The sequence below is a fragment of the Lynx canadensis genome, chromosome B1, assembly GCF_007474595.2.
Source record: "Lynx canadensis isolate LIC74 chromosome B1, mLynCan4.pri.v2, whole genome shotgun sequence".
NCBI classification, from domain to species: Eukaryota; Metazoa; Chordata; class Mammalia; order Carnivora; family Felidae; genus Lynx; species Lynx canadensis.
The window spans coordinates 139,390,801-139,403,032 of NC_044306.2; the positions used below are offsets into that span (position 1 = coordinate 139,390,801).

The following is a 12,232-nucleotide window of genomic DNA, read 5'->3' on the forward strand; positions in this document are numbered from 1 at the left end:
ACCAGCTGGGAAGGTTTGTTCGTTTCTGCCTCTGGATAACACCTGACTCAGTCAGATAAAGCAATTGGAAGCCCAGTTCTCTTCCTGTGAAGGAGGGATATCTAAACGCGGCAGCCAGAGATTTGACTCTTCAGTCCAAACTGGGTCCTTTGATCTAAGCATTTTATGGCATTTGACTGAATGACATGGGTACTCAAAAGTATGCATACATGTGTTACTCTAAGAGCAGTTTGCTTTCTTGATGGATTCTGATATTGGATCAGAACCTAACCTATTTTTAAAAGTATTTATTCCCTCGTTACTATGAAAGTCTACTTTTCTTTTGGACTGCAAATGACTCACACTGTGTTTTCTCCTTTTTTTTTTTTTTTAATTCATTTTAGGAAAGCATGCCTCAGACTCCTCCCTTTTCAGCAATGTTTGACAGCAGTGGTTACAACCGAAACCTCTATCAGTCTGCAGATGACAGCTGCGGAGGGTTGTATTACCACGACAACAACCTCCTCTCTGGGTCTCTGGAAGCACTCATCCAGCACTTAGTACCTAATGTGGATTACTATCCGGATGTAGGTATCGCTGTTACTGTGAAACACATCCTTGGTATTCTTCAGAAAAAATACACTGTAGCAGGCAGGGACCCTAGATACTATTGAATTATATCTGGGTTGCCGAGAATTTTTCGAATAAGAAACTGCATATTGATTATTGAGTATTTTGAGACCAAACTGAGCCTGGGTATGATCCAGGTTTTGATTATTGTCTGCAGTTTGGTTTCTATTCAGGGTTGGTACCACACTGTAGACAGTCAGATACCATGTAAATGAAGTATCTGTAGCTTTAATCCATGCATATACCTTGGTCCTTGCATAGACATGCTAGAGGATGTTGGATACTCCCAGAATATGTAATGCCTTTTTGGTTTCCAGGCCCATCGCTATGCTGAGAAAAGTGAAGTTCATAGGCGGAAAAACTTCATAGAAAGGAGAACAAGAGTTATATTCAAGATGCAATTCTTTATAGATTGCTAATATTTTACTTTGATAGCCAACATTTATATAGATAACGCTTTCTATCTCAGGAATCCATTTACATTTTCTCAGCCTTTATAGCAATTCCAGGAGGCCAGGGAGGAGAACACCGAAATTCAGAACGTTGAGTAATCCACACACAGCCTCAACCCCTATCCGCAGTCAAACCTAGATTTTCTGTTTCTGGGCAAGTGGTGTTCCTGCCCCCCCTCCCCCTTCCTTGTGCTACAGCTGCCCCTGTTACTCAACAACAGCTGGTTGTTGATAAAGATTGCATGAAAATATCTAGACACTAGATTCATGTTTTTACAAATATAATAATGACCTTGGTGTGTGAAGGATAGTTTGTGCTTGCCACTGTAATTCACCATAGTATTCCCTCTTGAGTTCTCTCTCTGTGTGTGACTTGTTACATAGCATTTTGAAATATGTTGCCACACAGGGAAAACTTGTAATCAAAAGTAAAAGGAATCCGTTGTTCAGTCGTGTAAGTGTTTATGAGCTACTAAAGGCGCCTAAGGGGGGTAAAAAAAAGAAAAAAAAAGAAAAAAAGAACCTGGAATTTTTCTTTTCACTGGGAGGCTGAAACTATTATAATAAATAAGCTCTACTTCATTACTGGCTTCTTGGGAGACAATGTAGTTAAAGAAAAGTATATAGTGTGATATTGTGTTTTATCAAATTGCTTAGCTTTTGGGCAAGGAAATAGATCACTTGCAAGCCCACCTTTGAATGTTCTGGCACAAGCATACAAACACTACATTGTGCCACCCTGGATGCGCTGGAGAGTTCTTGAGCTGATGTGGGTTGGTGGTTTTTTTTTTTTGGTTTCCATTGAGTTACCATAACATTTGGACCCAGAACAAGATTCTGTATGGGTGATATATTTAAGTTAGATCTCTTTCTCTGCGCTGAAGTTCATTCCTCTTTACTAAAATGAGTTAGGTGTCCTGGTATACTGACTCCAGAGGCTGGACATGAAAATGTGCTTTGAATAATTTCGGTAGATAAACTTACCTTGTACTTCTGGGTTTTTTGGTGTGGTTGAAGGGAAGAGATACATCAGAAGGCAAAGGAAAAATCCATCGTCAGGTGTTTTACTGCTAAGCATTACTTTTGAAACGGTAGTATATTAACTTTGACCCAGAGAATTTAATGGATTAAGATGTATCATATATGGGAAAGATACTAGTTTCGCGGAGAATGTAACTGTGATGATTTTTTTTCTCTCTTGCCACAGAGAACATACATATTTACCTTCCTACTCAGTTCTCGGTTATTTATGCATCCATACGAGTTAATGGCCAAGGTTTGCCACTTATGTGTTGAACACCAGAGACTAAGTGATCCTAATAGCGATAAGGTAATGATATATTTTGAACTTTACAGTTTTCTCTATTAGTATGCTTTCTCTTTTCTATTTCTATTAGGATTGGTAACTGTGTGGCTTAGATTTTGTGAAGTTGGTTTCCTTATCCGCAGGCTGAGGGGCATGCATGGTATCATGGCTGTGCAAAGGGAATTGGGAATGGTATAAAGGACACAATATAGGGTAGGACGCCAGAATTATTAGTGTTCATTTTCATCTAAGATCTTTATTTCTCTACCAGTCTTGGTCCTATTGAAACATTTCAGTATATAAAAATACTGCCGTGTTAATACCCGGGAGAAAAGCCATCATAATGTGTTTGCTGGTCATTATGAGCAGTATGGTACAGTTTTTTTAAGATAAACTGTCATGCCCTTCATGTCAAACAAACAAACAAAACCCCACAATATAAATCTAATGCCATGGAAGACCCCTAGATCCTGCCTTAAGTTGGTGGTACTTGGCATTGACTTAGGGGAGGGGGACTAGACTTCTTCTTTAACCCTAAAGACTTTGCACTAGAAGTTTACCAGTGACACTGTTTGCAATTATGTGTTTGATGCAGTCCATGGTGATAGACATCACTCAATGAGATTTGCTTTTTCTCCCCAGAACCAGATAAGAAAAATTGCACCCAAAATCCTTCAACTCCTGACAGAATGGACGGAAACATTTCCTTATGATTTTCGGGATGAAAGAATGATGAGAAACTTAAAAGATCTGGCTCACCGAATAGCCAGTGGCGAGGAGGTTGGTATCCTGTATCTAGCAAAACCACTCGAATTTCCAGGCCAAGCCTTGGTGGGAGCTGGTGCTGAATTACGCATCAGACTCTCCACTGCTTCCTTTCTGTGTTGCCTTTGGGCACATCTTCGACATAGCACAGTGGTCTGTTTGGTGTGTCAAATGGGGATGATTGTACAATCCCACTTCAAAGGGACATCATCTGGAGTTTTATGTGATTAATTTGGAGGTATGTTCATGTCCCTTCATGCATAAGATTCACACTGCAAGTGTGTTTTAGTTTTACTTATACTTTCCTTCCTTCTAAAAAGATTTGACATAGCAAGTTAGACATAAACACAAATAGGTATAAAATAAATAACCTAGGAAGATATTAACAGATAATAAGTTGTGTATTGATACATCATGAATAGAAATAGACAGTTCGTACCGTGGAAGGAAGAAAACAAATAGGCTAATGTTGAGAAGCAGTGTAGTAGGACAGGACTGCTGTGATTTGAGTGTAAACTTCAAGTAAAAGAGAAATACAGTTGGTTATGAAATGTTCACTGTCAGAAAAGAGAGAGCGTACTAATTTTTCAGGGCATTAAATTAAATGAAATTTTAAAAAGTTTATTTTTTTAAATGCCTATTTATTTTTGAGAGACAGAGCGTGAGCAGGGGTGGGGCCGAGAGAGAGGGAGACACAGAATCCGAAGCAGGCTCCAGGCTCCGAGCTGTCAGCACATAGCCCGACGCGGGGCTCAAACTCACCGACCACAAGATCATGATCTGAGCTGAAGTTAGACGCTTAACTGACTGAGCCACCCAGGCGCCCTAAAAACTTTCTTACGGAGGAGTTTATATAGGGGGCATAGAATGAGATCAGGGAAACAGCTCCATATGGTTTTTATAACAAATGCTCCTCAATGAAAACTGAGGCTATAAGATTAATGTATAATTAGCAAAGGTCATTCTTTGGGAGAGGAGAAGACAAAGAGAAAAAAATACAAGTCTTCTGGTGCCCGGAAGCAGATTCAAGGCTAGCACCTAGGATAGGTAGAAAAAGAAAGTAAGTAAGGTTCTTGGATAATCTTTCATAAATATCACTACCTTCAATTGAGCCTTTGATAAGAGCTCACTCGCTGTGAAAGATTCGAGGTGATCCTCTTTGAAGCAAGCCTGCAGGGCTGATATTTTGTGTTGAGGCTTGTTGGGCAAGGATGTCTTTGTAGTTTCTGTGCTGCCAGTGAGCTCCTGGGAACAAGTGACCTAGGCACAGACACCACACTTCTGCCTAGGAAAAGACTGACAAAGCATTTGGCAGTTGCAGAGATGTCTTGTTTCATTTGTCTTAAAATGCATTTTTTCCATTACAAATGACCTTCCTTGAGAACTCATTCTTTCAGTGGTATGCTATAAATATCACGTAACATGATACCCTGTCTGTTCTCTCTACTTGGGGGTGAATCTATTTTAATACCATTTCCCCCAACTTAAAAAATTATATGAGATTTGCAGTTGACAAATTTGTACTTGCTTCCCTGCAGTTATGCCCTCATGAAAATGGAATTAACCCTTTTACCCTTCCCTTATGACATTATATTGAACCCTGGTGCTCAAGAGAGCCATGATTTATTTCTGTAAGGCTGAACGAGTGGTTTCCTGAGTTGTTTTCTTTTTTTTTTTTTTTTTAATTTTTTTTTTTCAACGTTTATTTATTTTTGGGACAGAGAGAGACAGAGCATGAACGGGGGAGGGGCAGAGAGAGAGGGAGACACAGAATCGGAAACAGGCTCCAGGCTCCGAGCCATCAGCCCAGAGCCTGACGCGGGGCTCGAACTCACGGACCGCGAGATCGTGACCTGGCTGAAGTCGGACGCTTAACCGACTGCGCCACCCAGGCGCCCCCTGAGTTGTTTTCCAAGTTATGACTGTTACCATCATTTTGCCGGTTTGCATGTAACAGGTTCTAGCAAGGTATGAATTGGTAGGTCCTTCACTCACAAAGGCAAAAGTTAACTATCACCGGGCAGTTTTGTAGTAAATCTTACATTAGTGGGGTTATCTGTTGGGTTGCTAGGCAGAATCAATCCTGGCTCAGTAAACTTAGCTTATGACAAGATGCTCAAAAGATTAGTGGCATCGTAAGGACTTTTTCTTGTATGAAGGCTGAGTCCTGAGTTAGTGCTTTATTTTAGCTAAGTTGTTTAGGTACTTAACTTGATAGGTCAGTCAACTTACCTTCCCTCTACTGCCTTTTTAAAAAGTAGAAATGGTTGCTTGATCCTCTCCAAAGGAAAACCTTAAAAATCTTCTTCAGATAAGGAGTCAGTGTTTTGAGAACTCCAGATGAGTGGCCTTTTGTTTTTCTCATCATGGTAGTCAGTGAGGGAGATCATTTCTATCAGTGTTGGCCAGACTGGATCCAGTCTTTTTTTTTTTTTTTTTTTAGACAGGATCAAGGCACTCAGGGGTCTGGTGGGACCAAAAAGGGCCAAACAGCCTTCTAACCTGGCTTCTTATCAGCACTCCTACGTTAATAGCAAATCCATGATAAACCTTGAGATTTTCCCATGGTTTTGAGTGTGAAAAGAGGAGACAGGAAGCTAAACCAAATCAAACCAAGGAATTGATTAACCTGGGGTTGAGCAGACCAGTGCCACCTGCCTTGGTCAGGTTGGGTTTTACAGTGACCTGTTGTTCCTGTGGCTACTTGAGGCCAGTGTTCTGAATCAGGTTCACACTTGGCAGCTGGCTGATGTGAGTATGCTTTGGCAAGTTCCCTAAATTCCTTGCTTCTTCTTCATTTCTATAAATCATGGAGGTAACTGCCCTGTGTTAATGTCCCTGTCAGCTCAAAAATTCTGTGATAGATGCTCTTTCCTCAGGTCTTTGCTTGGGAGGCCACATATCTGTTATGTGCTTAAGTGTCCGTCCTCAGAGAGACCTACCCTCACCACCCCAACCACCATCCCCCTCAACCCCTCTCATTACTGGCTTTCACCACTGTTTTCTCCATAACACTCTGTGACTAGTAATTACTTCATTTTTTTTTTATGACTTGTTTTTCCTGACTCCTTGCTGTGCCCCCTTGGTTTGTCCTAGCTCAGTGCCTGGCATTTAATAGGTATTCAGTAGTGTTTGAATGAATGAATGAAGAGATGAATGAACAGACTAACCAGTTACTGGAATAGGAAAAAAATATATATTTCCCTCCCCAGGAAGGAGTGTGGACTTGGGTTGAGACTTGTTGCTTCTTGCCTGGGACTTTAGGGATTTTTTTTTGGCAGTCAGTGAATCCAGGTGTGCCCTATATATAATTTTGTCGGGTTCTGCTGAATCTGCTAGGACACTTCTGCATAATTTGGCTTAATATGTTTCCCCCTAGGGATTTGCCCAAAATGAAGTGGTTTATTAGGACTTGCCTGCAAGAAACATGAAATGGAGCTAATGATTGAATTACATGACAAATGGCTATAGTGGGTAAAATGCAATTTTCTCTTCCTTAAGGGGCTGGTCTTTATTCTATCTTTATTTGCCAGGTAATTACTGTCACTGGCATTTGAAGTTATAAAAAAGAATAAGTGCATATTTAGCAATTCATGACTCAGTAAGGAAGCATGCTTAACAACACAAAGCTTGGAATGGAGTCAAATGGCAGCAGGAAACTTAAAAGATGTCATACATACATACTCTATTTCTCTGCGTGTCTCTCTGTCTCTCTCACACACAGCTCTACCCTATAGCCTGTCATATATGTTTTCCCCTTACAGTTTGCTGCTTTTTGCTCACTAGCTGAATCCTTGACTATGTATCCCTCTACCTCTCCCCCCCCAAAAAAAAAAACTTTTTTTTTTTTTTAATTTTTTTTTTCAACGTTTATTTATTTTTGGGACAGAGAGAGACAGAGCATGAACGGGGGAGGGGCAGAGAGAGAGGGAGACACAGAATCGGAAACAGACTCCAGGCTCCGAGCCATCAGCCCAGAGCCTGACGCGGGGCTCGAACTCACGGACCGCGAGATCGTGACCTGGCTGAAGTCGGACGCTTAACTGACTGCGCCACCCAGGCGCCCCCAAAAAAACTTTTTAAAGTGTAAAATAAGAATCTTTCACCAGATATGCTAGTAGAACATTGATTCTGAATCTTTGCTACATATCAGAATCACTGGGAACATTTATTATGATATTGGGACAGGGGACTAAAGAAACCATTTTAAGTTCATAGATTTTTAATGTAGCTCATGATTATGAAAGTAGAAGAGCAAGGGAAATAAGGACAAGGGATTTATTATATTTTTGTTTTGTTTTTATTGATTGTTTTTATTGAGGTATAATTGACATATAACATTAGTTTCAGATGTACAACATCATGATTCGATATTTGTGTATATTGTGAAATGATCACATTCTGTCTAATTGACACCCATCAGCACACATAGTTACAGAATTTATTTTTCCTTGTAATAAGAACTTTAAGATTCATTCTCTAAGCAACTTTTTAAAAAATGTTTGTTTTTGAGAGAGAGAGTGTGAACGGGGGAGGAGCAGAGAAAGAGAGAGACACAGAATTTGAAGCAGGATCCAGGCTCTGAGCTGTCAGCACAGAGCCCGATGAGGGGCCTGAGCTCACGCATCGTGAGATCATGACCTGAGCTGAAGTCAGACACTTAACCGTCTGAGCCACCCGGGTGTCCCTCTGAGCAACTTTCAAATGTGCAATACAGTATTATTAACTACAGTCACATGCTGTAATTAACACCCCTAGGACTTACTTATTTTATAACTAGAAGTTTGTACCTTTTGGCCACCTTCACCCATTTGCCCCTACTTCACCTCTCATGAGGGATATAAAATAGCCCTTGATTCAACCTTGAACTGCTTCCGATTCCAAAGAAAAAGGCATTTTCTTCGAGTGACAAGCATATTACCAAATAGATAGCATCTTCTAAACTGATAACCGTAATGCTGTGTGGAAGATAGGTTTTTTGAAGGTTCAATTTTTTGAACACTTAGGGATTTCATTAATGATTTAGGGTGTCCTGTGAATGTAGAGAGAAAAAAAAAGGTCATCTAGTGGACCAGTTTAAGGAACTGAGTGGAATATACACCAGACAAGCAGAGAAGAAGAAAAGAAAAAGAAGGCTGTGCATGCTTTTTGGCTTTGCCTGAATAAGAATCGATCATTTCCAGATGCATTTGTAATTGTCCTTAAGTATGCAAATACCTATTCATCTGAGTTTTTGTAACTTTTGCTCTGGTAAACCAAATTGCCTTTGTAAAATAATATGGCTCTTATACTTGTAGGTGAGATGCCATTCAGTTTTCAAATAATTAATTTCAGAAAGTAACAGTGTAGTACCTTTTAAAAAGGGGCTAAGCATGGAGCATGATAACCATAGGCCTTTCTAACATCTAAATTCCCTGTCCTACTTTGGAGGTGTTAAGGACCGCGTTAGCATATGTACCTTTCTCTGGTAATTTACCTTCAAGGATGCTTGTCATTTGTTGGGCAATTTGGGGCTAGAAAAGGAAGAATGAAAGAAGTCCATAACTTACATCATGATAATAGTACCTTAGGATGGATAGGTTGTGAAGTTATTTCTTTGACTTAATGAATGTTTTGAAAATCAAGAGAATGACGTTTATCTCTAATACGTGCATTGTTTTAAAAACCAGTGCCTCTTGGGGCGCCTGGGTGGCGCAGTCGGTTAAGCGTCCGACTTCAGCCAGGTCACGATCTCGCGGTCCGTGAGTTCGAGCCCCGCGTCGGGCTCTGGGCTGATGGCTCGGAGCCTGGAGCCTGTTTCCGATTCTGTGTCTCCCTCTCTCTCTGCCCCTCCCCCGTTCATGCTCTGTCTCTCTCTGTCCCAAAAATAAATAAAAAAAAGTTGAAAAAAAAAAACCAGTGCCTCTTAAGTGTTGTGGCAGTAGCATGATGCAGTAGCAAACAAGGTGGCTGAGGGTAATAGCGGGCAGCGGGGGGGGGACTGCCACGTGGAAGACTTGGGTCGTGAACATTAACACTGACTCACGAATGCAAAAGAAATGGACATGAGTCAAATGGACGTCAGATACGAAAAATGAGTATCCACTTCCTAGTAATCCATGTTACACGTGGAAGTCAAGAAGGTGGTTGGGGGGTGAGTGGGAAGTAATGGTACTCTCTGTCAGGTTGCTGTCTGTGCTCCTAGACTAATGAGATTGGGCATGATAGGAGTGCAGAAATCAGGAAGGTGACCGTAAAGAAAAAGGGTTAGGAAAAGGATGCTCTGAGTCGAGATCAATGTATTTTAACCAAAAGTAAGCAATACATTCCTGTACCAGCCCAGAGAGCATTTAGTCGTATACAGTCGCTAATCTAAGACATCACTGTGGGGCTTTCATAGCCTCGCCTAAATTGTACTTTCAAGAGCAGCCTGAGAGAAGAACTAAATCTTACAGGTCTGAAAAGATTTAGTTACGTGTCTCTCGTAAACTGTTAGAGCTGGGCCGAAGCCTCCTGTAACTGGCCTGGTAGCTGTCCAACATCCAGGGAAAAACACTTAAGTACATAGGCTCTGAGTTTGCACAGCGGTGAAAATAGATGTGCAGAACAGGAATGTAATCCTTTGCTTGTTCCCTGACAGACATACAGGAAGAATGTCCAGCAGATGATCCAGTGTCTGATCCGCAAACTTGCCACACTCAGCCAGTATGAGGAAGTCCTGGCAAAAATCAGCTCCACATCTACAGATCGGCTCACGGTTCTCAAGACCAAACCACAGTCCATACAGAGGGACATCATTACTGTCTGCAGCGACCCTTACACCTTGGCCCAGCAGCTGACTCACATAGAGCTGGTAAGGTCGTTGTCTACCCTGCCCTTTGCGACCGCAGATCTGGTTTGCTGTGGCAACCACACAAGTTGTTTGTCAGCGGTAATGTCATAGGAGAGGCTAGAATAATCCAAATGGGAAATAATCTGTGAAGTAGCTGGAATATGTGTGGCTTAGACATTTGAGATGAATGTTTCTGACTTTCTGGGAATTCACTTTAAAATAAATACTAAGCAAGACTGAAGAGTTTATTGAACTTCCTCATCTTCCCCCTCTACTTTTCCATAACCTGCTCAGCCTTTCACTATCTTGCATAGCACTGAACTATGAAAATTGTCTCTGCTCAGATCTTGAAGATGATGACAACATTTAGGGTTAAAGGCTCATTTTACAAGCTGCATAAAAAGTGGGGGCGGTGCCAAAAGTCAACACAAGGAGTTGACAGTACATTTCTTCTTGTTTCCTTTAATACTGCTGACCTGTTGGTTTTGTGTTTCAGGAAAGGCTCAGTTATATTGGGCCAGAAGAATTTGTTCAGGCGTTTGTACAGAAGGACCCTTTGGATAATGACAAGGTAATCAGTCTACCCAGAGATCAGCCCTGAAATTAGAAATGGAATTTCTTAGTCTGTAATAGTGGGTACAAGAGGCAGGAATTGGAACTATTTTGTCTTAGGTTTTAAAATCAGAAGGTTTTTTTTTTTCTTTTCAGGCCACCTGGGTGGCTCAGTTGGTTAAGCATCCAACTTTTGATTTCGGCTCAGGTCACGATCTCGTAGTTCATGAGTTTGAGCCCCTCATTGGACTCTGCACTGACAGCATGGAACCTACTTGGGCTCCTCTCTCTCTCTCCCTCTAGAGCTCTCTGCACCTCTCTCACTTATGCATGTTCTCTCTCTCTCTCTCTCTCTCTCTCTCTCAAAATAAATAAATAAACTTAAAAAAAGAAAGTTTTTCATTAGTCATGTCTGATTCATTGCCATTTTTCTTAAGCCAGATCTTCAAGTGCCTTTACTGTATTTTACCGTATCACAAACCTTTAGCCTTTTCTTCCTCCATATTGGGAAATTTAATAAGCAAGTAGATCCAGGATTTGTGATGATGAGGTAGGAAGTAAAAGCATAATGATTTTAGCAGATTAAATCAGAAAGAAAATACAAGAGAATGTTCTGCTCATGACTCAACAATAACAGGGGCAGTAAAGACAGGATGCACATCCAGCCACTGAGTAAGGGGCTTTACTGTTTGCCTCTTGTTATAAGGTGAATCCCTCATGACAAGTTTATTGCCTAAGTGAAGCTCACATGTAAAGAAAATAACACTGAGCATGGACTATATAAAATCAGTGTACACACATAGGAAATTTCTTCCCCCAGGGACCTCCAGAAATATTTCGAGTTGTTAGGCAAAGACTGTATCACCCACTAATGAAATCCCCCCTTTGGGAGTTAGGGGCAACAGCTGTTTTCCGGCCTTAGAACAGCTTCCCTCAGTACAGGAAGTGAGGATTAGGTTTTGCAGTAGAAGGCTAGCAGACTTTTTTGTTTATTTGTATCTTTTGGAAGGAAGGAAAGGGGGTGTAATTAACTTGTTCAAACTTGGCCTTGAACTCCGAGATGAGCTTAACTCCTTTTGCTTTTGAATAATGTGTCATTCAGCCTAAAGACCATGATGGTGTAGACTTCCATTTACCTACGTTGGAAGATACTTAGTTTCTCAGTATATGATGCTCCAATATTTTGTCCTAGAGTTAATTTTAAGAGAAAATGTTCTAGTCCCCTGCTCTCTTGGCCTCTTCTTTCTGTGTTGATAGCAATTGGTATTCACACCCTATTAAAAAGTCAGGAATGTTTTAGAATGCAAGCAAACCCCTCCTTTGTGCTTGTGAGGACAGTTCCCACTGAGAGTGACTTAGGGAAGGGCACCATCTTGAATGCATCAGAGTATATTTCTAGATCTTACAGGTGTCACCTGACTGCACTAAGAGATTTTGATATTTCTGTGAAAGGAGTCAAGAACGTTAGTGGTTTTCTCTCTCTGTGTCCCCACCCCCTCATTTTAGAAAGCTGTCTTAACCCATAAATTGGAATAAAGGCCCATATCTGACAAAGATGAAAGCCTGATAAACTCTTGTTTTGTCTCCAACTCATGGTCTCACTTTGCTCTCTCTGTAGAGTTGCTACAGTGAACAGAAGAAGACACGAAACTTAGAAGCTTATGTGGAATGGTTTAATCGCCTCAGCTACTTGGTTGCCACAGAAATCTGCATGGTGAGAAAATGAGTTTTCTCATT

General features: G+C 41.0%; 1 protein-coding gene across 2 annotated transcripts in view; it reads left to right on the forward strand.

Moving 5' to 3' along the window:
• The window catches only part of RASGEF1B (RasGEF domain family member 1B), a 38,838-nt gene that overhangs the window by 11,471 nt on the left and 15,135 nt on the right, over window positions 1-12,232 (forward strand). For both annotated transcript variants that reach the window (XM_030313602.1, XM_030313601.2), the window contains exons 2-7: window positions 384-566; window positions 2,269-2,391; window positions 3,010-3,147; window positions 9,752-9,964; window positions 10,440-10,514; window positions 12,114-12,209. In XM_030313602.1, coding sequence (XP_030169462.1) covers window positions 390-566; window positions 2,269-2,391; window positions 3,010-3,147; window positions 9,752-9,964; window positions 10,440-10,514; window positions 12,114-12,209 — 822 coding nt within the window. In that variant the 5' untranslated portion in view covers window positions 384-389. The remainder of the gene's footprint in view (window positions 1-383; window positions 567-2,268; window positions 2,392-3,009; window positions 3,148-9,751; window positions 9,965-10,439; window positions 10,515-12,113; window positions 12,210-12,232) is intronic.